We start from the raw sequence: 26,825 nt of genomic DNA on the forward strand, positions 1-26,825 counted from the left end.
AGGTTTCCATGCTTTCATGACATTTGGGACCTTATTTCACACCTGATAGGGTTCGGCCACATGAAGTTTAGGGACTTGGAGAACTTAGAAACCAAGTTAATCATGCTTATAATGCTTCCTATGAAATTGATGTGATGATAATTTAGGTTCCACATGCTTGGAGGTTGTTTTTACCTAAATTGAGATCTAAAGGGGGTTCAGCCATGATAAGAACCCAAGGGATTAGGAAGCTTAGAACCCAAGCTAACTATGTTACCATGTTTCTTATGATAGTATAATCACATGATACACCCTTATGCTTAAACATGTATGCTTGTGATTTATACTTTCTATGATATGATATGTGCTTAGAAATATGCATGCTTTGATGATATGCTATGTGCTTAAAAAATGCATGCTTTCATGATATGCTATGTGGATAGAAATATGCATGCTTTGATGATATGCTATGTGCTTAAAATATGCATGCTTTCATGATATGCTATGTGGATAGAAATATGCATGCTTTGATGATATGCTATGTGCCTAAAATATGCATGCTCTCATGATATGCTATGTGGTGAAAATATGCATGTTTTTATGACATGATGTATGCCTAAGTGATGCATACTTTTTATGACATGATGTATGCCTAAGTGATGCATACTTTTTATGACATGATGTATGCATAAGTGATGCATACTATTTATGATATGATGTATGCCTAAGTGATGCATACTTTTATGACATAATGTATGCCTAAGTGATGCCTACTTCTATGATATGCTATGTGACTAAATGATGCATTTTTATACATGCTACTTTACTTTGTAAGGCTTGTACCAAGGGTGGGCTCCTAATCAGCCCCTAGGCCTTTGGCTGTGTGATCCAGGCTAGTAAAAACAAAGGGATGGGCTCCTTAGTATGCCCCTAGGTCTATGGCTGTGTGATCCGAACCTAGTTCCTAGTATGATTCAAGACTTGCTACCTTGGATATACTTAGGAAGCGCGCATACCTACGTGATTTATCTATGTGTGGTACAAGCCGAGGCCCTGATTATGTTGATATTATGTTCAAGTATATATGTAAGAAGAAATGGTTTTAAAGATCATGAGCCATACACATGTTTTTCAGATACATGTTTTCAAAATCATATTGCATATATTTTATGATCATGTTGTGATGATGCTATGATTTATGATATGCCATGATTAGATATGATTATGTTATGTTTCATGCTATGCTTTAAGAGCTTGATATGCCATGCCACCTTATGATGATACTATGATATGCCATGATTAGATATGATTATGTTATGTTTCATGCTATGCTTTAAGAGATGATATGCCATGACTAGTTATGATTTTGTTATGTTGCATGATATGCTTAAAGAGTATGATATGTTATGCCATGACTAGTTGAGATCATGTTATGTTGAGACATTCTTTGATCATGTGATGATTTTCGATTTTAGTGAGTAGGAAAGGAACTTACTGAGCCATGAGTGCTCATAGCTTACTTTCCTTGTACCACAGATAAAGGAAAAAGCTGGATGAGCTAAAGGAGCAGCAGGAGAGGCCAGGAGATGTGTGTGGCGGTGGCTAGGCAACCAAATAAGAACCTGCTTTAAAACTTTTAAAGAACTACGCGTTGGTATCATGGATTGTAGTACTATATGTGTGACTTGATGTTATGTTTCTACTAAGTTTGATATCATGTTATTGAGGCCATGATAGTGTAGTTCGGTTTTGATGAAAAGAAAAACAAAAGAAAAGTTTTTATTAAACCAAGAAAATTATTTTAAGTCTTCCGCTGTTATTTGTACATAGAGTATCGTAGCCCCGTCCCTTAGGGTTAGCAGGGAGGGCGGGCGTTACATGTGTGAGGTTCACACGACCTTTACACGCCCCCCACACAGCCTTGACACGGTCGTGTGGGTTCCACACGGCCAAAACATGAAGAAAACTTAGTTTTGCATGCCCGTGTCACTCTAGAAGCTCTCAACTTCATTTAAACTCCGTTTTTGCTCCAAATCATGTCCTATCAATCAAAACAAGCAAAGAGTAGATCTCTGAACAAAATATAATGGAAGTATGACATTATAATGAAATAGGGTGTAATAAACATAGATTATGCGCATGAAGTACAAGTAGATGTGCGTCAAAGTATGTATAAAAGTGTATATAATCTACGCACATCATTTTTGTCTTGGTAGATCTTCACCCACATGACGTCCAAGAAGAGGAGAGAAATACAAAATAAAATCAATAGGTATTTGTCTACGAAGAAATGTACAACTTATTATTTATTCCGCAGTACAACTAGTTTTGTTTTCTTTGTATGGATCCTGAAATACCAACATAAGAGGCTAGCGATTTCGTGTTTTTATTTTTGTTCTTCGATTTTGTATTTCGATCTTGTGCTTTGATTGAGATCTCTGTAGTTAAACCTAAGGTTACTGTGAGAAGTTTAAATATTCAATTTCTTTGAAAGGTTTTGCCTAGGAAGTGGTGGATGATCTCATAACCAAGAAGGCCTAGTGCCTCGACAATGACCTAGAAGCTAATTCTTGAAATAAATATTTAATCAACTTCTGTAATATGGTTTAACTTCTGAAGAACACAAGGGTTGAAGTTGGAGTAAAAATGTTAAGTTTCATTTCCAATCCAAGTTTAACTTTGAAGAACCAACTTGGAGTAAAAATGTTAAGTTCTGTTTCCAATCCAAGTTTAACTTCTGAAGAGTACATGGGTTGCTAGGATATGTTCTATGCTTGTATAAATTTTTATACAGGGGAAACAGAACGAAATTTTGAGTAGCACCCTTCAAGTGGTATCAGAGCTAGTTTTCTTCCTCTGTGTGTTTTGTTTTCGGTTAAATTATGCACTGCTCATACTTAAGTTTAGGCCAGATAATAGTAGGATGTGCTAGATAGATTAACTCTATGGTTGCAGGCATCCTGTTGGGTTTTTCGGGTCACGAAAACCGCTTTTAGCGTCACGGAAACCCTTAAACCCTCAGCCATGGATCCGTGCGAAGTAAAAACTTTCGAAAACTTACGAGTATGAGTTTCTAAACATTGATCTACAGTAGATCTACAAAGGGAACAAAGAATATACCCTTGATGCGCGCCCTACGCGAATCCCGCTCGTCAAATGGTGCCGGATCTCAAGGTTGTCAAAGTAGACAACCCTCTAGAAGTATCCACATGAACACAAGAAGGAGATCACCAAACTAAAGTGTGCTAGCACCTTAGTTAGGTTCGGCAAGATGAGGAGAGGGAGAGAAGAAAAATGGAGCAAGGAAGAAGATGATGAAATGAATGAGAATCATCACAAAATGAAACTTATTTCTTCATTCATGTGGCCGGCCACATTAAGATGAGTGTGTAACTCCCATGGAATGCCAAGAGTCACAACTCTTGGTAACTCCCATGAGGTGGCATCCCACTTAAGCAACCATGATGATGTGAAGCATCATCATTGGCCCACTCAATGCCAACTCACCAATGAGATGGCATAAAATCAAGTCAAACTTGACTCTTCATCTTCCTCTCAAGTCAAGTCAAACTTGACTTAATCTCTCTCTCATGGTTGATCTAATCGAACCATTTAATTCAAGCCAATTTAATATAATAAATCTAATTCATTTAATTAAATTGATTCAATGAGTCACAATCTAAATTAGACTAATTAAACACATGAATCAACTTGAGTCCAACTCAATTAGCTCAATTAGGATTACTCTTAATCCAATTTGATTCATCAAATGAATCTAATCCTCTTGGTTCATCATATGAACCTAATCTCCATCTAATTGTCCTTAGTGTGTGACCCTATAGGTTCTTGTAACATTGGCAATGCCCCTAAACCCATTTAGGAGCATAAGTAATAAGCGGTATCTAGCAACACATCATTACTACCCAAGTTACAAGAATGTTGAGATCCAACATCATCTTGTGACTACTAATTGTGACTCCTCACAATATATGACAAGTGTCCTTCTATACTAGACATCTAGATTAATCAATGTGAGCCATAGACCGTGTCATCCTCTGACCAATCTAAATCTTGAACTCCATGTAGACTCACTAGATCAAATGAGCTCAATATCTCATATTGACTCATTTGGGCATGACCATGCACTTCGTGGTCTCACTCTATCAAGAATATCGATGTCGCTCCCGTCATATAGGAGGGATAGGTCCCATCTACATCACTCACATCCCTCTGCATAATTTGTTACATACCAGTAATCGCCTTTATAGTCCACCTAGTTACGAGTGACGTTTGACGAAACCAAAGTACATAACTCCTTCAGGTCTAAGAACTAGTAGTCATACTAATAGCCACATGAGAAAGTATATAACACTCATTTAACGATCCATGATACTTTCTCATGGCGGGTCATTCAGTATGCATTCTCCAATGCATACCCATGTGTCAACTTGATATCTCTATATGCTAATCTTGGTTGCATTAACAAAGTATGCAGTCTTACTTGTATGAGATCAAGTCATCGAGTTGACCTACATGCTAATCTTATTGCATTAACATTGTCCCTGAATGTTAATACTCGACTAGTAATGATTAAGAGTAATGTTCTCTATATTATCTCACTATCGGTTCAACTAACCGATTGATATAGGTGAGAACAATCTACTCAAGGACGGTATTATACTTAGTTTATTTGGTACCAATACAAGTAAGTATAATAACCAAAACACATGCCTTTATTTATATAAATATGAATATGATACAATAAGTCCATAATACAATCATCGAATGATTGGCTCTAGGGGTCTAACTAAGAATCTCCCACTTGCACTAGTGCCAATCAATGTTGGCTCTAAGCCCCAATGACCTAGTGTGACCATCATGCTTCCTCTGTGCCAAAGCCTTGGTCAAGGGATATGCGATGTTAGCCTCTGTAGGTACTATGCATATCTTCACATCTCCTCTCTCGATAATCTCTCGAATGAGATGGAAGCGCCGTAGTATGTGTTTGGTCCGCTGGTGTGAGCGAGGTTCCTTCGCCAGTGCTATAGCTCCATTGTTGTCACAATAGAGCTCAATAGGGTCAGCGATACTGGGAACCACCCCAAGTTCAGTGATGAACTTGCAGATCCAAACTGCCTCCTTTGCTGCCTCTGATGCAGCAATGTACTCGGCCTCTGTCGTAGAATCAGCTACTGTGTCCTGCTTCAAACTCTTCCAGCTCACAGCACCACCATTAATGCAAAATACGAACCTTGACTGTGATCGATAATCATCCTAGTCGGTTTGGAAGCTGGCATCACTGTAACCCTTTACAGCTAGCTCGTCATTGCCTCCATATAGCAAGAAATATTCTTTAGTCCTTCTTAAGTACTTAAGTATATTCTTGATCGCTTTCTAGTGACTTTCACCTGGATCTGACTGGTATCTGCTCGTCATGCTCAAAGCATACGAGACATCAGGTCGAGTACATAACATGGCGTACATGATAGATCCTATGGCTGAGGCATAAGGGATCTTACCCATGCGGTCTCTCTCCTCTCTAGAAGAGGGACCTTGAGTCTTCGAAAGACTCACGCCATGTGACATTGGCAGAAATCCCTTCTTGGAGTTCTGCATGGCAAACCGAAGGAGTACCTTGTCAATATATGTACTCTGACTTAGGCCAAGCAATCTCTTAGATCTATCTCTATAAATCTGTATCTTTAGAATGCGGGATGCCTCACCTAAGTCCTTCATTGAGAAGCAACTCCCTAGCCAGGTCTTGACAGACTGAAGCATAGGGATGTCCTTCCCAATGAGTAGTATGTCATCCACATACAATATGAGGAAGACAACTATATCCCCTACAACCTTCTTGTAGACACAAGGCTCATCTTCGTTCTTGATGAAACCAAACTGTTTGATAGCATCATCGAATCGAAGATTCCAGCTCTGAGAAGCTTGCTTTAGTCCATAAATGGACCTATGCAGCTTGCATACTCTGCTGGTATACTGTGGATCTACAAAATCCTCAGGTTATGTCATGTACACATCCTCGAGCAGGTTTCTATTCAGAAATGCGGTTTTGACATCCATCTGCCATATCTCATAGTCATGGTATGCTGCAATGGCAAGCATGATCCGAATGGACTTAAACATAGCTACTGGAAAAAAGGTTTCATCATAGTCAATACCATGAATTCGCTTGAAACCATTAGCTACCAAGCGACCCTTATAGATAAGTTCATCCATGTCAGTCTTTCTCTTAAAGATCCACTTACACCCAATGGGTTTTAACCCTTTAGGTGGATCAACCAAAGTCCATACTTGGTTGGTGTACATGGATTCCATTTCGGATCTCATGGCCTCTAGCCATTTCTCGGAATCTGGTATCATCACAGCTTCTTGATAAGTGGTAGGCTCATCCTTTATGAGCACAACGTCATCATGGTCAGACAAGAGAAATGAGTATCTCTCAGGCTGACGACGTATCCTATCAGACCTGCGAAGAGGTATGTCTACTTGAACTGGTTGTTGTTCCTCAACTCCTTGTGGATCAACATCATCCACAACACTTTGTGGTTCCAGTTCAACTTCCATCGAGGCTTCAATGCTATGGTCCGCATCTTGAACTTCTTCAAGATCGAACATACTCCCACTAGTCTTTCTAGAAACAAAGTCTCTTTCTAGAAAGACTCCAGTCTTTTCCACAACTACCTTATCCTGACTGGGAATGTAGAAGTAATATCCCTTTGTTTCCTTGGGATATCCAATGAAGTAGAACTTGTCGAATTTGGGTCCTAACTTGTCTGAGACTTGACGTCGAACGTAAGCCTCATAACCCCAAATCTTTATGAAAGACAACTGGGCATCTCTCCTAGTCCATATCCTATATGGTGTCTTTATCACGGCCTTGGATGGAACTCGGTTGAGTATAAAAGCTGCCGTGTCTAGAGCATAGCCCCAAAGGAATGTTGGAAGATCTGTGTGACTCATCATAGACCGTACCATATCTAATAAGGTACGATTTCTTCTTTCGGATACACCATTCCACTGTGGTGTTCCAGGAGGAGTGAGTTGGGATAGGATCCCACACTCAGCTAGATAGTCATGAAACTCATGGCTAAGGTATTCTCCACCTCGATCTGATCGAAGTATCTTAATACTCTTGCCAAGCTGGTTTTCTATTAATTCTTGAATTATTTGAACTTTTCAAAGGATTTAGACTTATGTGTCATCAAGTACCTATAACCGCCTCTAGCAACAACATTAAAAGGGCCACATACATCACTATGTATAAGTCCTAACAAATCAGTCGCTCTTTCGCTATGCCCACTAAAAGGTGTCTTGGTCATCTTGCCTAGTAGGCATGACTCGCAAGTCTCATAAGATTCAAAATCAAATGAGTCCAGCAAACCATCCTTATGGAGCTAGGATAAGCGCTTGTCATTTATATGACCTAAGCGACAGTGCCAGAGATAGGTTTGGTTCATGTTATTTGACTTGAACCTCTTGGTATTTATGTTATAGATAGGGCTCTCAAGGTCTAGAATATAGAGTCCGTTCATCAGAGGTGCACTACAATAGAACATATCTTTTAAATAGACGGAACAACATTTGTTCTTTATTGTAAACGAAAATCCTTTCTTGTCCAAACAAGAAACTGAAATTATGTTCTTAGTCAAGGCAGGCACATAACAACAATCATCTAATTCTAGTACAAGCCCAGAGGGCAGAGATAGATGATAAGTTCCTACAGCAACAGCAGCAACCCGTGCTCCATTGCCTACTCGTAGGTCTATCTCACCCTTCATCAATGCCCTGCTATTTCTCAACGCCTGCACATTAGTACAAATGTGAGATGCACATCTGGTATCTAATACCCATGATGAAGAAATAGATAGATTGACTTCTATAACATATATACCTGAAGTAGAAGTCTCACTTCGCTTCTTCTTAAGATCTTCCAGGTACACCTTGCAGTTCCTCTTCCATTGCCCGGTCTGACCGTAGTGGAAGCAGGTAGCATCCTTGGCGACCCCTCCTTTAGGCTTCAGTGCCTTGCCTTTGCCCTTGGCTTGGGACTTTCCTTTGCCTTTGGGCTTGCCCTTGCCCTTGTGTTTCTGAACCATCAGAACAGAGTTGGACTTTGCCTTCTTAAGGTTCAGCTCAGCAGTTCTTAACATGCTAAGTAGCTCGGGCAGTGGCTTGTCAATTTCATTCATATTGTAGTTTAGAACGAACTGACTATAGCTATCCAGCAAGGATTGCAAGATCAGGTCAGTGGCCAGCTCTTGGCCAAGCGGGAATCCCAATCTCTGTAGGTTTTCTATGTACCCAATCATTATTAGTACATATGGGCCTACGGGAGCCCCATCTGACATCTTGCACTGAAACAGTGCCCTTGAGATCTTAAATCTCTCATGCCTCGCTTGTCCTTGATACAGTTGACGAAGATGTTCAACCATATCGAAAGCGCCCATTAACTCGTGTTGCTTCTGAAGCTCAGAGTTCATGGTCGCGAGCATTAGACAGGACACATCTAATGCGTCATCTTGATGCTTCTTGTAAGCATCTTTATCTGCTCGCGTGGCATTGGCAGGAGGAGCCTCCGGAATGGGATGCTCCAGAACGTACAGCTTACGTTCCTGGGTGAGAACTATTCTCAAGTTCTTGTACCAGTCCAGGAAATTTGCTCCGTTGAGCTTGTCCTTCTCAAGGACTGAACGCAGGGAGAAGGAGTTCGTATTCGACGTCATGGTTATCTACAATAGAAAAATGCAGAAAATAAATATCATATTCTTATAAATCATTTAATTAGGCCTTTAACTAAATGATGCTCCCACTGAATTCTAGAATACATGTGGGACAAGATCCACATCATACTAACCCTTGAATTAGCTTTGGCTAATACGCCCAAGATTTAGTATGATCGGTAGGTAACGATTACCAATTAAATCTCTATGCAACTCTTGTTTATAGGATCAAGATCCACATTGATATTCAAACTTGAGTTAGCTTTGGCTAATACGCCCGAGAATTAATATAAACGTGATTTTGTCCTACCTTTCCAACCGTTGAAAGAATGCCTATAGTTGTACTCGATCCAACCGAGTATACTAGGAATACTCAATCTAATTGAGTTTGTACTTGCCCATACGTTGATAAGCGGGACCAAGATTGTCCCTCCGTACCCTACCAAGATAATATGTGTTGCTCTGCTTTGGCAGATTCAACAACGACTTGTGATCGAGGTAGTAGTAGGTATCACGGCACGGTAGGCATTTTGAGTTGTCGTGATTTAGATCTAATCTTAATGTCGATGTTGTATCATATACTCAATATAGATCTAATCTAATCGATAGGGTGCATCTTGTACACGATGTAGATCTAATCTAATCGTAAGGGTGCATCTTGTGCACGATTTAGATCTAATCTTAATCGTTAGGCACTAATTAATTACTTAATTAAACATGCATCACATACACAAGTAATTAACTAAATTTTGTGATTATGTCATGGTCCTACTACGATCTTCTCAAGCCAATGAGAAGATCGGATGGTCAACCTAAGGTCAACAGCTTCTCAAGCTCCTTCCTTTGACCACCTAATGTTGCTCGCGCCCTCCTCGTGACTCCGTCTCGAGTGGACCTTCCACCGCTTCAAAATTTACATTATAATTTTGAAACTCGAGTTACATTCGAGTCTAAATCTAATTTACAACCAGAATATAAATAGGGAGGCACGACGCGCAGGTCACGTATCAAATACAGCACACACAAACACATGACGACACATAGGCCGTATTATAAATTACAACACAAATCCAATCATATTGGGTCTTTTTGGGCCATGACTATCACAAAAATAATATATAATTCAAAATTATATATTTTCATAATTTTTTGTAATTTTTCATAATTTTTACAATTTTTATGAGTAAAATTTTCCCGGCGGTCCCGATTAGCGATTTCGGGCGCAATCGCGGAGCAAATCCCCTTGCGGGGTTAGGGGCAGTACCCCTACCCGTGATCTAACCATCGCGAGTTGCTCCTAAGTGATCCAACAGCGCCTTAGCCCGCTGTCCCAAAAATGTTTTCGGTCGAAACATTGCCGTTACGGAAAAATCTTCTCGGTAGTCGAAGCCTACAAGTGTCTAAACACTTGTGCTTCTCTTCTACGAGAAAAATATCCTTTAAAACTATAAAAATCATGAAATTACAGAAATTTACAGAATGTTTTTTTTCATAAAAATCAAAATAAACTCGTACACGCCTTCGCACGTGGCTCTGATACGACTGTTGGGTTTTTCGGGCCGCGAAAACCGCTTTTCCCGTCGCAGAATCCCCGAAACCCCCAGCCATGGATCCGTGCGAAGTAAAAACTTTCGAAAACTTATGAGTACGAGTTTCTAAACATTGATCTACAGTAGATCTACGAAGGGAACAAAGATTATACCCTTGATGTGCGCCCTACGTGAATCCCGCTCGTCAAATGGTGCCGGATCTCAAGGTTGTCAAAGTAGACAACCCTATAGAAGTATCCACACGAACAGAAGAAGGAGATCACAAAACTAAAGTGTGCTAGCACCTTAGTTAGGTTCGGCAAGATGAGGAGAGGGAGAGAAGAAAAATGGAGCAAGGAAGAAGATGATGAAATGAATGAGAATCATCACAAAATGAAACTTATTTCTTCATTCATGTGGCCGGCCACATTAAGATGAGTGTGTAACTCCCATGGAATGCCAAGAGTCACAACTCTTGGTAACTCCCATGAGGTGGCATCCCACTTAAGCAACCATGATGATGTGAAGCATCATCATTGGCCCACTCAATGCCAACTCACCAATGAGGTGGCATAAAGTCAAGTCAAACTTGACTTAATCTCTCTCTCATGGTTGATCTAATCCAGCCATTTAATTCAAGCCAATTTAATATAATGAATCTAATTCATTTAATTAAATTGATTCAATGAGTCATAATCTAAATTAGACTCATTAAACACATGAATCAACTTGAGTCCAACTCAATTAGCCTAATTAGGATTACTCTTAATCCAATTTGATTCATCAAATGAATCTAATCCTCTTGGTTCATCATATGAACCTAATCTCCATCTAATTGTCCTTAGTGTGTGACCCTATAGGTTCTTGTAACATTGGCAATGCCCCTAAACGCATTTAGGAGCTTAAGTAATGAGCGGTATCTAGCAACACATCATTACTACCCAATGTTACAAGAATGTTGAGATCCAACATCATCTTGTGACTACTAATTGTGACTCCTCACAATATATGACAAGTGCCCTTCTATCCTAGACATCTAGATTGATCAATGTGAGGCATAGACCATGTCATCCTCTGACCAATCTAAATCTTGAACTCCAAGTAGACTCATTCAATCAAATGAGCTCAATATCTTATATTGACTCATTTGGGCATGGCCATGCACTTCGTGGTCTCACTCTATCAAGAATATCGATGTCTCTCCCGTCATATAGGAGGGATAGATGCCATCTACATCACTCACATCTCTCCGCATAATTCGTTACACACCCAGTAATCGCCTTTATAATCCACCCAATTACGGGTGACGTTTGACGAAACCAAAGTACATAACTCCTTATGTAGGAAACCATGGTGACTTCAGGTCTAAGGACTAGTAGTCATACTAATAGCCACATGAGAAAGTATATGACACTCATCTAACGATCCATGATACTTTCTCATGGCGGGTCATTCAGTATACATTCTCCAATGTATACTCATGTGTCAACTTGATATCTCCATCCATGACTTGTGAGATCAAGTCATCGAGTTGACCTACAGGCTAATCTTATTGCATTAACATTGTCCCTGAATGTTAATACTCGTCTAGGAATGATTAAGAGTAGTGTTCCCTATTTCATCTCACTATCGGTTCAACTAACCGATTGATATAGGTGAGAACAATCTACTCAAGGACGCTATTATACTTAGTTTATTTGGCACCAATACAAGTAAGTATAATAACCAAAACACATGCCTTTATTTATATAAATATGAATATGATACAATAAGTCCATAATACAATCATCGAAAGATTGGCTCTAGGGCTCTAACTAACACATCCTAGATCCAACTCTTATGGCTTTTTGTGTACTTGTGTGTGATTTGGACCCTCAGGAATGTTCAGGGCATTTTATGTGTGTGCGTGATTATAATTATTAAATATAGCAGGAGTTGTGTTAGTTTTAGGATTTTACATTCTGTTCGATCTAAATGTACATTCTCTTGTGGAATATAGGATTGATAAATGTAAAATTTTATTTTTGTCGCGGATCGTATCCTTGCAAGGCGTGGTGCTATTTGAGGACCAGAGGCACAGTGAAAAAGGAAGCAAGATAGACGCGACGACAAGACCCGTTGGCGGCGACTAGGGTCAGTGACATACGGAGGACAACTATGGATGAGGATATAATTGTTGAAAAATTATTTTTTCATATTTATTGCCTTTATGTGATATGTGATGTGTATGCTTTTGTGTGCATGTGTCTTATGTGTGCATGTTAAAATTCCTCGTTTAAATAACTAAGTGGGAGAGGGTTTATTTAAATAAATTTCATGGTCTCCATTACTGGTTTGTAAGTGAAGCATTCAAACTTGCGTGTTGGCTATAAGTGTCTTCCTCCACATCGGATGAGTTTGTTTGCAGATCACTAGATCAAACTTCCTCTATGGATGATTATAAAAAATTATTTATTTTTGTGTGATCTTCTCCATCTGAAGGGCACAATCTTAATTAATGGACTAAGTATCAAGTGATGGTATACACTTAGGCGCATTTAATAGTATCCTCCCCATCGGAGTCACTGCTATTATTTTGTGTGACCGAAGACAAACCAACTATTAATTTTATTTGTCATAAAGTTACGTTGGCAAGATAATAAAATTAATGGGTAAAACCTCTTCTTACAAATGTTTGAATTAGTATACGCCCACACTATCATGGCATACTAAATTCATGGTGTTTTGAGGTGTTGGTGAATTTAAATTATATTGTTTGAGGGAGCAATACTATTTTAAATTCTAAAGTTTTGACCAAATATCTTATTTTATGATTCTCAGGATTTCAAAATAGCTTTCAATCCTCTCGCTGTTATTTTAAAAGAAAACAAACTTACTGGTCCCAATTATATTGATTGGAAACAAAACTTGGACTGTCCTCGTAGAAACGAGAACAATGAAGGTGTATCTTATTCATTAGTTGTCGAAACATGTTTAGTGGTGTTATCTACCGGTACCTGGTGTGTAGATACGGGAGCCACTGATCATGTCTGCAATTCATTGTAGGGGTTCCAGGAAACCCAAGGACTACATGAAAGAGAAATCACCATCTACATGAGCAATGCTACGACACTACAAGAAATTTTAGATTTAACCACACCTAATAGACAACAGTTTTTCGAGAAACTGTTGTCTTTTTGCCATTTAACAACGGTTTTATTGAAAACCGTTGTTGTTCACCATAATTTTTTTTAAATGACAACGATTTTTAAAAAACTGTTGTCTAATGTATGTCAAAGACAACGATTTTTAAAAAACTGTTGTCTAATGTATGTAAAAGACAACGGTTTTAAAAAACTGTTGTCTTTTAGCGTTGCTTACATGATAATATACAACAGTTTTATTAAACTGTTGTCTATTGAATGTTGTTGAATCCCAAAAAAATAATAATTTTTTTTAACCTAACTTCTTCCACCGAAACCTCCCTTCACGAAATTAACTTAGCCTCTCCACCAAAACTCCAAAACTCATCTCCGCCGAAACCAACCTTCACCCCTCCATCCATCGACCAACTCCCACGTCTCCACCGTCAGCCGGCCGGCCACCATCCCTCATTCTGTCTTCTCCAATCAAGCAGAGACCCAACATCATCTTCTCGACGCCAACATAAGTTGTCTTTGTTGGGTTCGGGCCGCGAAAACCGCTTTTCGCGTCGCGGAAACCCCGAATCGCCCAAGCCACGAATCTCGTGCAAGGTAAAACCGAACGAAAATACGAGTACGAGTTTGAAAAACTTTAATCTACAGTAGATCTACATAAGGATAAACCATTTATACCTTTGATGCGATACCCTTCGCGTTCCCGCTCGTCCAAATGATGCCGGATCTCAAGACCGTCAAGCGCCGGTCCTCTAGAAGTTTCCACACGGACACACTAGATGGAAATGACCAAAAACCAAGGTGTGCTAGCACCTATGTGGTTCGGCCAAGGGAGGAGAGGGAGAGGGAGAGCTTGAGAGGGAGAAGGAGGAAGATGCACACAAGTGAATGAAAAATGAATTTCTTCACCCAAAAACCAAGTGGCCGGCCACTTTTCAAAATTCACATTAATTGCATTAATTGCAATTAATATGAAACCATAAAATCACATTAATTGCATTAATTGCAATTAATATGAAACCATTAAGAGAGTGGCTTTGTCACTTCCATGAGGTGGCACCCATGATGATGTGGAACATCATTATTGGTCCACCTAATGTCAATTCACCAATGAGGTGGCAAAAGGTCAAGTCAAAATTGACCTTTGGTCTTCCTTCTCATGTCAAGTCAAACTTGACTCAATCTCTACCATGGTGGATCTAATCCAACCATTTGATTCGAGCCAACATAATATAATGAATCTAATTCATTAAATTAAATTGATTCAATGAGTCATAATCTAAATTAGACTCATTTAACACATGAATCAACTTGAGTCGAACTCAAGTTAGCCTAATTAGGATTACTCTTAATCCAATTTGATTCATCAAATGAATCTAATCCTCTTGGTTCATCATATGAACCTAATCTCCACCTAATTGTCCTAAGTGTGTGACCCTATAGGTTCTTGTAACGTTGGCAATGCCCTAAACCCATTTAGGAGCATAAGTAATGAGCGGTATCTAGCAACACATCATTACTACCCAAGTTACAAGAATGTCGAGATCCGACATCACCTTGTGACTACCAATTGTGACTACTCACAAAATAATGACAAGTGTCCTTCTATCCTAGACATCTAGATTGATCAATATGAGGCATAGACCGTGTCATCCTCTAATCAATCTAAATCTTGAACTCCAAGTAGACTCACTCGATCAAATGAGCTCAACATCTAATGTTGACTCATTTGGGCATGGCCATGCACTTAGTGGTCTCACTCTATCAAGAATACCGATGTCGCTCCCGTCATATGAGAGGGATAGATCCCATCTACATCACTCACATCCCTCTACATAATTCGTTATATACCCAGTAATCGCCTTTATAGTCCACCCAGTTACGGGTGACGTTTGACGAAACCAAAGTACATAACTCCTTATGTAGGGATCCATGGTGACTTCAGGTCTAAGGACTAATAGTCATACTAATAGCCACATGAGAAAGTATATGACACTCATATAACGATCCATGATACTTTCTCATGGCGGGTCATTCAGTATACATTCTCCAATGTATACCCATGTGTCAGCTTGATATCTCTATATCCATGACTTGTGAGATCAAGTCATCGAGCTGACCTACATGCTAGTCTTATTGTATTAACATTGTCCCTGAATGTTAATACTCGACTAGGAATGATTTAGAGTAGTGTTCCCTATATCATCTCACTATCGATTCAACTAATCGATTGATATAGGTATGAACCTTCTACTCAAGGACGCTATTATACTTAGTCTATTTGGCACTAATACAAATAAGTATAATAACCAAACAAATGCCTTTATTAATATACAAGAATATGATATACATGAGTCCATACAATCATCAAATGATTGGCTCTAGGGCTCTAACTAACAATCTCCCACTAGCACTAGTGCCAATCAATATAGGCTCTAAGGCCTAAAGACCTAGTGTGACCATCATGCTTCCTCTGTGCCAAAGCCTTGGTCAAGGGATCTGCGATGTTAGCCTCTGTAGGTACTCTGCAAATCTTCACATCTCCTCTATCGATAATCTCTCGAATGAGATGGAAGTGCCGTAGTATGTGCTTGGTCCGCTGGTGAGCGAGGTTCCTTCGCCTGTGCTATAGCTTCATTGTTGTCACAATAGAGCTCAACTGGGTCAGCGATGCTAGGAACCACCCCAAGTTCGATGATGAACTTGCGGATCCACGCCTCCTTTGCCCTCCGATGCAATATACTCGACTTGTAGAATCAACTCTATCACCTTGAACTCTTCCTGACACCACCATTAATGCAAAATACGAACCTGATTGCGATCGGTAATCATCCCGATCGGTCTAAAAGCTGGCAACCCTTTACGGTTAGCTCATCATTACCTCCATATATCAAGAAATATTCTTTAGTCCTTCGTAAGTACTTAAGAATATTCTTGACCGCTATCGATGACTTTCACCTGGATGACTGGTATCTGCCCGTCATGCTCAAAGCATACGAGACATCGGTCGAGTACAGCATAGCGTACATGATCGATCCTATGGCTGAGGCATAAGGGATCTGATCCATGCGGTCTCTCCTCTCTAGAAGAGGGACCTTGAGTCTTCGAAGACTCACGCCATGTGACATAGGCAGATGGCAAACCGAAGGACTACCTTGTCAATATATGTACTCTGACTTAGGCCAAACAATCTCTTAGATCTATCTCTATAGATCTGTATCCCTAGAATGCGGGATGCCTCACCTAAGTCCTTCATTGAGAAGCAACTCCCTAGCCAGGTCTTGACAGACTGAAGCATAGGGATGTCCTTCCCAATGAGTAGTATGTCATCCACATATAATATGAGGAAGACAACTATGTCCCCTACAACCTTCTTGTAGACACAAGGCTCATCTTCGTTCTTGATGAAACCAAACTGTTTGATCGCATCATCGAATCGAAGATTCCAGCTCCGAGAAGCTTGCTTTAGTCCATAAATGGACCTATGCAGCTTGCATACTCTACTAGTATGCTGTGGATCTACAAAACCCTCAGGTTGTGTCATGTACACATCCTCGAGTAGGTTTCCATTCAGAAACGCGGTTTTGACATCCATCTGCCATATCTCATAGTCATGGTAGCCTGCAATAGCAAGCATGATCCGAATGGACTTAAACATCGCTACTGGAGAAAAGGTTTCATCATAGTCAATACCATGAATCTGCTTGAAACCTTTAGCTACCAAGCGACCCTTATAGATAAGTCCATCCATGTCAGTCTTTCTCTTAAAGACCCACTTGCACCCAATGGGTTTTACCCCTTCAGGTGGATCAACCAAAGTCCATACTTGGTTGGTGTACATGGATTCTATCTCGGATCTCATGGCTTCTAGCCATTTCTCAGAATCTGGTCTCATCACAGCTTCCTGATAGGTGGTAGGCTCATCCTCTATGAGCACAATGTCATCATGGTCAGACAAGAGAAATGAGTATCTCTCAGGCTGATCAGACCTGCAAAGAGGTATGTCTACTTGAACTGGTTATTGTTCCTCAACTCCTTGTGGAACAACATCATCCACAACACTTTGTGGTTCCAGTTCAATTTCCATCGAGGCATCAATGCTATTGTTCGCATCTTGAACTTCTTCAAGATCGAACGTGCTCCCACTAGTCTTTCTAGAAACAAAGTCCCTTTCTAGAAAGACCCCAGTCTTTGCCACAACTACCTTGTGCTGACTGGGAATGTAGAAGTAATATCCCTTAGTTTCCTTGGGATATCCGATGAAATAGCACTTGTCGGATTTGGGTCCTAATTTGTCTGAGACTTGACGTCGTGCGTAAGCCTCACAACCCCAAATCCTCATGAAAGACACCTGGGCATCTCTCCCAGTCCATATCCTATATGGTGTCTTTATCACGGCCTTTGATGGAACTCGGTTGAGTATGAAAGCTGCCGTGTCTAGAGCATATCCCCATAGATATGTCGGAAGATCTGTGTGACTCATCATAGATCGTACCATATCTAATAAGGTACGATTCCTCCTTTCGGATACACCATTCCACTGTGGTGTTCCAGGAGGAGTGAGTTGAGATAAAATCCCACACTCAGCTAAGTAGTCACGAAACTCATGGCTTAAGTATTCACCACCTCGATCTGATCAAAGTATCTTAATACTCTTGTCAAGCTGGTTCTGTACTTCATTCTTGAATTCTTTGAACTTTTCAAAGGATTCAGACTTATGTGTCATCAAGTACACATAACCATATCTACTGAAGTCATCAGTAAATGTGATGAAGTATCTATAACCGCCTCTAGCAGCAACATTGAAAGGGCCACATACATCACTATGTATGAGTCCTAACAAATCAGTTGCTCTCTCGCTATGCCCACTAAAGGGGGTCTTGGTCATCTTGCCTCATAGGCATGACTCGCATATCTCATATGATTCTAAATCAAATGAGTCCAGCAAACCATCCTTATGGAGCTGGGATAAGCGCTTGTCATTGACCTAGTGCCAGAGGTATGTTTGGTTCATGTCATTTGACTTGAACCTCTTGGTACTAATGTTATAGATAGGGCTCTCAAGGTCTAGAATATAGAGTCCGTTTATTAGTGGTGCACTACAATAGAACATATCTTTCAAATAAACAGAACAACATTTGTCTTTTATTATAAAAGAGTACCCTTTCTTGTCTAAACAAGAAACTGAAACTATGTTCTTAGTAAGAGCAGGCACATAACAACAATCATCTAAATCTAGTACAAGCCCAGAGGGCAGAGATAGCTGATAAGTTCCTACAGCAACAGCAGACCTCACCCTTTGCCAATGCTCTGCTATTTCTCAGCGCCTGCACATCAGTACAAATGTGAGAAGCACATCCAGTATCTAATACCCATGATGTAGAAATAGATAGATTGACTTCTATAACATATATACCTGAAGTGGAAGTCTCACTTCGCTTCTTCTTCAGATCCTCCAAGTATACCTTGCAGTTCCTCTTCCAGTGCCCGGTCTGACCGCAATGGAAGCAGGTAGCATCCTTGGCGACCCCTCCTTTAGGCTTCAGTGCCTTGCCTTTGCCCTTGGCTTGGGACTTTCCTTTGCCTTTGGGCTTGCCTTTGCCCTTATGCTTCTGGACCATCAGAATGGGCTTAACCTTCTTAAGGTTAATCTCAGCAGTTCGTAACATACTAAGTAGCTCGGGCAGTGGTTTGTCAATCTCGTTCATGTTATAGTTGAGAACGAATTGACTATAGCTATCCGGCAAGGACTGCAAGATCAAGTCAGTGGCCAGCTCTTGGCCAAGTGGGAACCCCAGTCTTTGTAGGTTCTCTATGTACCCAATCATCTTGAGTACATAAGGACCTACAGGAGCCCCGTCTGACATCTTGCACTGAAACACCGCCCTTGAGATCTCAAATCTCTCATGCCTCTCTTGTCCCGATATAGTTGGCGAAGATGCTCAACCATATCAAAAGCCCATCAACTCATGTTGCTTCAAGCTCGAGTTCATGGTCGTGAGCATTAGACAGACACATCTAATGCGTCGTCTTGATGCTTCTTGTAAGCATCTTTGTCGGCTCGCGGGGCATTGGCGGGAGGAGCCTCCGGAATGGGCTGCTCCGAACGTACAGCCTACGCCTCCGGGTGAGAACTATTCTCAAGTTCCTGTACATCCAGGAAATTCGCTCCGTTGAGCTTGTCCTTCTCAGGGCGGATCGCAGGAGAAGGAATTCGTGTTTGACGTCATGGTTATCTACAACAGAAAATTTGCAGAAATAAATATCATATTCTTAAAAATCATTTAATTAGGCCTTTAAATTAAATGATGCTCCCACTGAATTCTATAATTCTGTGGGACAAGATCCACATCATACTAACCCTTGAGTTAGCTTTGGCTAATACGCCCAAGGCTTAGTATGACCGGTAGGTAACGATTACCAATTACATCTCTATGCAACTCTTGTTTATAGAATCAATATCCGCATTTATATTAAAACTCGAGTTAGCTTTGGCAAATACGCCCGAGAGTTAATATAGATGTGATATTGACCTATCTTTCCAACTATTGGAAGAATGCCTATAGTTGACTCGATCCAACCGAGTAACTATGAATACTCAATCTAATTGAGTTTGTATTCACCCATGCGTTGATAGACGGGACCAAGATTGTCCCTCCGTACCCTACCAAGATAATATGTATTGCTCTGCTTTGGCAGATTCAACAATACATGTGATCGAGGTAGTGATAGGTATCACGGCACGGTTAGGCATTTTAGAGTTGGTTCGATCTAGATCTAATCTAATTGAGAAGAATGCATCTTGTGCACGACTTAGATCTAATCTAATCGCAAGGGTGCATCATGTGCACGACTTAGATCTAATCTAATCGTTAAGGCACTAATTAATTAATTAATTATTAAACATGCATCAAATACATAATAATTAATTAATTAATCTATTTGTGATTTAGTCATGACCCTACTACGATCTTCTCAAGCCAATGAGAAGATAGATTGGTCAACCTAGGGTCAACAGCTTCTCCAAGCGCCTCCCTTTGACCACCTTGTGTTGCTCGTGCCCGCCTCGGAACTCCGTCTCGTGTGGACCCTCCACCGCTCCAATTTGTACATTACAATTTGAAACTCGAGTTACATTCGAGTTTAAATCTAATTTACAACAAGAAAATATGAGAAGGCACGACACGCAGGTCGCGGATATAATACAACACTCGCAAACACATAACGGCACGCAGACCGTATTATGAATTACAACACAACCAATCATATTGGGCTTTGGGCCATGACTATCACAAATTAATATATATAATTCAAAATTAAATATTTTCATAATTTTCTATAATTTTAAAATTAATTTTTATAATTTTACGAATAAAATTTCCCGGCGGTCCCGTTTAGCGATTTTGGGTGCAATCGCGGAACGGATCCCCTTGCGGGGCCCAGGGGCATCGCCCCTACCCGCGATCTAACCATTGCGAGGGTTCCTTTGCGATCCAACAGCGCCTAAACCCGCTGTCCAAAACGATTTGGGTCGAGACATTGCCGTTTCGAAAAAATCTTCCCGGCGGGTTCGTTTTTAGCGATTTCGAGTGCAATGGCGGAGCAAATCCCCTTGCGGGGTTAGGGGCAGTACCCCTACCCACGATCTAACCATCGTGAGTTGCTCCTTTGCGATCTAATGGCACCCAAGCTCGCTGTCCCAAAAGGATTTGGGGCAAAACGAAGCCTGTTTTGAAAGATCTTTCCGGTAGCCGAAGCCTACAAGTGCCGAGACACTTGTGCTTCGCTTCTACGGAAAAATTACCCATAAAATCATAAAAAACTAATTTTTGCAGAAAATCACAGAAGGTTTTATTTTTCATAAAAATAAAAATAAACTCGTACAAGCCTTGCACGTGGCTCTGATACCACTATTGGGTTTTCGCTTTTCGCGTCGCGGAAACCCCGAATCGCCCAAGCCACGGATCTCGTGCAAGGTAAAACCGAACGAAAATACGAGTACGAGTTTGAAAAACTTTAATCTACAGTAGATCTACATAAGGATAAACCATTTATACCTTTGATGCGATACCCTTTGCGTTCCCGCTCGTCCAAATGATGCCGGATCTCAAGACCGTCAAGCGCCGGTCCTCTAGAAGTATCCACACGGACACACTAGATGGAAATGACCAAAAACCAAGGTGTGCTAGCACCTATGTGGTTCGGCCAAGGGAGGAGAGGGAGAGGGAGAGCTTGAGAGGGAGAAGGAGGAAGATGCACACAAGTGAATGAAAAATGAATTTCTTCACCCAAAAACCAAGTGGCCGGCCACTTTTCAAAATTCACATTAATTGCAATTAATATGAAACCATAAAATCACATTAATTGCATTAATTGCAATTAATATGAAACCATTAAGAGAGTGGCTTTGTCACTTCCATGAGGTGGCACCCATGATGATGTGGAACATCATTATTGGTCCACCTAATGCCAACTCACCAATGAGGTGGCAAAAGGTCAAGTCAAAATTGACCTTTGGTCTTCCTTCTCATGTCAAGTCAAACTTGACTCAATCTCTACCATGGTGGATCTAATCCAACCATTTGATTCGAGCCAACTTAATATAATGAATCTAATTCATTAAATTAAATTGATTCAATGAGTCATAATCTAAATTAGACTCATTTAACACATGAATCAACTTGAGTCGAACTCAAGTTAGCCCAATTAGGATTACTCTTAATCCAATTTGATTCATCAAATGAATCTAATCCTCTTGGTTCATCATATGAACCTAATCTTCACCTAATTGTCCTAAGTGTGTGACCCTATAGGTTCTTGTAACGTTGGCAATGCCCTAAACCCATTTAGGAGCATAAGTAATGAGCGGTATCTAGCAACACATCATTACTACCCAAGTTACAAGAATGTCGAGATCCGACATCACCTCGTGACTACCAATTGTGACTACTCACAAAATAATGACAAATGTCCTTCTATCCTAGACATCTAGATTGATCAATATGAGGCATAGACCGTGTCATCCTCTAATCAATCTAAATCTTGAACTCCAAGTAGACTCACTCGATCAAATGAGCTCAACATCTAATGTTGACTCATTTGGGCATGGCCATGCACTTAGTGGTCTCACTCTATCAAGAATACCGATGTCGCTCCCGTCATATGGGAGGGATAGATCCCATCTACATCACTCACATCCCTCTACATAATTCGTTATATACCCAGTAATCGCCTTTATATTCCACCGTTTGACGAAACTAAAGTACATAACTCCTTATGTAGGGATCCATGGTGACTTCTGGTCTAAGGACTAATAGTCATACTAATAGCCACATGAGAAAGTATATGACACTCATATAACGATCCATGATACTTTCTCATGGCGGGTCATTCAGTATACATTCTCTAATGCATACCCATGTGTCAGCTTGATATCTCTATATCCATGACTTATGAGATCAAGTCATCGAGCTGACCTACATGCTAGTCTTATTGTATTAACATTGTCCCTGAATGCTAATACTCGACTAGGAATGATTTAGAGTAGTGTTCCCTATATCATCTCACTATCGATTCAACTAATCGATTGATATAGGTATGAACCTTCTACTCAAGGACGCTATTATACTTAGTCTATTTGGCACTAATATAAATAAGTATAATAACCAAACAAATGCCTTTATTAATATACAAGAATATGATATACATGAGTCCATACAATCATCAAATGATTGGCTCTAGGGCTCTAACTAACAGTCTTCTTCTCTATCTTCCTCCTTTCCTACATCCGGCCAACCACCTCCTCTCTATCACCGCCGGTGGAGCTACTTACTCTCATCTCTCCTGTTCAGGTTAGAAGAGGAGAGGCCATAACTTCCTTTCAGCAGCCACCGCTCTTCCATCCATCATCTGAAAACTTCTACTTAGGTTAGAGGAGGAACTGAAGCCTTCCCCTTTCTCTCTTCGGGTTAGAAGAGAGGAAGCTCCACTCCTACTTCCTGTAATCCCCTCTTTCACTGACTCTTCTCTTCCTCATCAAGCTCTGGATTCATTTCCACCACATCACCACCTCTCCTCTTCTGGGTTAGGAAGAGGAAAGCTTTATACCTACCACCGACAGCCCCCATTCCCTCTCCACTTCCGGTTAGAAGTGGAGAGTTCATTTCCTCCACTCCGGCAGCCCTTCATCGTCTCCAAACAGCTTGCTCCACTCTGGCAGCCCTCCATATTCCATCTTCTGGTTAGAAGAGGGGAAGAGGTCACTTCTAGACAACCACTACATCTGAAGGTCCATCCGCAACTGAAGCTTCATTCACATCAACGATATTGGGTTATTTCTACTTGTGTTGGATTGAGTTGCTTGTCGGTTGTTGTTTATCTTTGTTATGTGTAGATGGTTTGATTGATTGTATTGAATTATCCTTCTATGTTATGATTGCATGTACTTTGCTTAATTCAATTCAAGCTCACCAAATGTTGGATGAAATGTATCAATCATTTGTAGTCTATTTATTGAAAACAAAATCGGTTATTTAGATTTTTAAACTTCTCTTTTTTATGTTGAGTCCATGTAAATATTAATTAATATGATTTATCATGCTTTTCTAAATTTTCTTATTATCTATCTTTTGCTGAAGTAGAAACAAAATATTAGTGTACTTAATAATCTGGGAAGATTATCATATATTGAAAGATGTGCTGCATGCATCTTGATCAGCATCCACAATCTAACACCAAGTTTGGTTTCCTATGAATCAGACTTCCTTCAAAGTTCAAACACATAATGTGTGTCCAAATCATTTAGGTATTATTCCTAACAATTCATGTGTTCTTGCTGGCAAGTTCTCATCAGAATCTTAAGGAATTGTTACAATCATTTAAGCATATATTGACATTGTTACAAATCAAATAACTTGGAAAACATGATAAGACATTTTACCATAAGATATTTGTAGATTTATCTGCCGTGTCATCTTGAATTATATTTGTTTAGACAATGTGACATTACAAGCAAATCAATATGGAAAAAGGTCTATTGGTAACTTGATAACAGATGACTTGTATTTTATGAAAATTACATGTTAGTAACATAAATGAGCTTTAGCTTTCAAGGATTATTTCAAGATATTATTTTAATTGTTACTACATTTTTGCAGGGACCACTAGGAAAAACACCAAATTACCCATTTCAACTGATGCTCAATTGAGAACAATGCGAAAGGGATCTGACGACCATCTTGTTCTAAACATCGAGTCTGGGTCTGATCATTCAATTGCAGCAAAGTCTGATGCTAAAGGTTTGCACTTCATATTTGAAGAGATTTTAGTTTCCTTGACGAAGCAAATAAATTCATTTTTAAGACATTTTTCTTCTCATGGTATGGTACCTAGCACTAGAAAACTTAAGTTATCAAGAAATAACTTGCAACTCTGCCTGCAAGATTCTCATTTCATACTAACAAACTATTTTTGTTATTATGGAAATACCGTTCAATCTGAGACATGATTTTTGTAGGGTTTCCAGGGGCCATCTTCTGATGCACCGGCCTAGTGCAAGGCTAGGTCTCATGGCGTATATGATCTTCATGCATCTATGGTTGCTAGGAGTCATATTATGATATGACCAATAAATTTAGGTTACAAATTATATGATTAGAATGTAATATATCTTTTCATTATTTTTTATACATCTAGTTTATAAACTGGAACTTGAATTCAACAATTCATAAACAGATCCAAAGATGTAAAGTGATAAAAATTCCTTAAACACTATTTCTTCATGCAGTAATGGTTTGAATGGTGAATGACATGTGGTAGAATAGTATCCATAAGGAGTATGTAATTTCATTATATTGAGAGATCAGCATTAGCCTGCTTTAGCTTTAGTGATACACATGATTGTAAAAATAAAATCATCCTACATTATATCCAATATTTTAATTTTATTTAGTACTTCCTGATAAAAAAGATAGACAGCGAGTAAAATTTTCATGTGTTGTTAGTTAATTACATTTGTTTTAATATGACAAGACATTTGGAGAACTCGAAATTATAAGTTTTTGATGTGAACTATACTGTGATCAATGGTGAGACTGATGAGGTATTTCATTATTGCAAAGTTGAACATGCAACTTTTGGTGGCGGATGAAAGACATGGGATATAGCAAGAAGTGAGTTTTGTTTGTAGTTGTGTTTCTCATTTCCAACATGAGCTATATTTTCTATACCATTGTTATACTATGCAGTTTGTGTGCAGTTTTAGTTATCATGCTTTTAAAGGGTCTCATATTGTGTCATCTTTATAGTTAATGATCAGGTTATTGTATGTTTGGTATTTAGTTAATAATGATTAGCTAGATATGATTCTGCAGGGTTACTGTTATCATGATCAGGTTCCAACAACTCGAGCTTCAATGTTGGTTTCAACTATTAAGTAGTTTTATATTATTTTATAGATTTATGTAACGTATTACCTGAAATCTAGATTTATCTCATTTGTACCTTAATCTAAATTTTCTAATTGTTATATGGCGTGAACTTTGACCCTTATTTTCAGCTTTAAGAGTTCTTTTACATAATACTGATGGTATTATTTTCTGTGATAGATATGCAGTGGTAGGTGTTTTGTCCCAGTCTCAAGCCGACAATTCTTTTTGAGTGTAACTAGTAGAAGTAAGTAGATCTTTGCCTTCGAGGCCAGCCAGCTATTTTATGATTTTTTTTTAAATTTGTGCACTCATTTAGATGGTTTATTATTCTTGTTGTGATGAATTCAGGTCTAGTGAAAATACTGAAGAAGTATGACAAGAGAACAGGAGCACTTATCAGGCAGCCCTTCATCGAAAAGGTGCCGCAGCAGCCATTCTTTACAACTGATCTCCTATACAAACTCGTGAAGGAGTGTGTGGCTATGCTCGACCACCTCTTCCCCAGCAACAACCTGTCAATTTTAGCAGAATGCGACGGACAAAATGGAGTGCCAAAGCCGGCATAATCAGGTGGGAGGGTTCCAGAGTTGGAGGAGATTAAATATATGCAGAGCTTATACATGAAGAGCACCGTAGCAGCGCTGCGGTCCTTGAAACAGATTAGGAGCAAAAGTTCAATAATCAAAACAGATTAGAAAATCTCGTGTTATATTGTTCTACCTTTGTTTTAATAGTGTTATCATTTTGTTGGTTGCTTATGAAATTTCTTCAGAATGTTATAGAAATTATTTTTGAATGTTAGAAAATTGTATATTAAATTTTATTTTGAAATTTACTATTTTGAATGATTTATAATATTTTAAAATTGTGTATTAATTTTTTTTATTTTTTATCTAAAAAAGACAATGGTTTTTCACCGTTGTCGTAGATAGTTTAAAACTATTGTTGAAGACCCTGTTATTAAAGGTAGACGCTTAAAAACAACGGTGAAAAACTGTTGTCTTTGAAGGAAAAGAC

The 26,825-nt window shown here is 39.5% G+C and overlaps 1 protein-coding gene across 2 annotated transcripts; it reads left to right on the plus strand.

The window, feature by feature from the left end:
• The first annotated feature begins 23,278 nt into the window (after window positions 1-23,278).
• On the plus strand, window positions 23,279-26,485 carry LOC122045633 (SPX domain-containing protein 1-like). 2 transcript variants are annotated; one of them, XM_042605942.1, is made up of 4 exons: window positions 23,279-23,668; window positions 24,537-24,677; window positions 25,986-26,052; window positions 26,157-26,485. In XM_042605942.1, exons 2-4 carry the CDS (start codon window positions 24,669-24,671, stop codon window positions 26,372-26,374), a joined length of 294 nt encoding a protein of 97 aa, XP_042461876.1. In that variant the 5' UTR covers window positions 23,279-23,668; window positions 24,537-24,668; the 3' UTR covers window positions 26,375-26,485. The 2 variants fall into 2 exon arrangements, with proteins under 2 accessions (XP_042461876.1, XP_042461877.1); XM_042605943.1 differs by lacking the exon at window positions 23,279-23,668 and having other exon boundaries at window positions 23,675-24,677.
• Window positions 26,486-26,825: the final 340 nt, after the last annotated feature.

Source organism: Zingiber officinale, chromosome 2B (genome assembly GCF_018446385.1).
Source record: "Zingiber officinale cultivar Zhangliang chromosome 2B, Zo_v1.1, whole genome shotgun sequence".
NCBI classification, from domain to species: domain Eukaryota; kingdom Viridiplantae; phylum Streptophyta; class Magnoliopsida; order Zingiberales; family Zingiberaceae; genus Zingiber; species Zingiber officinale.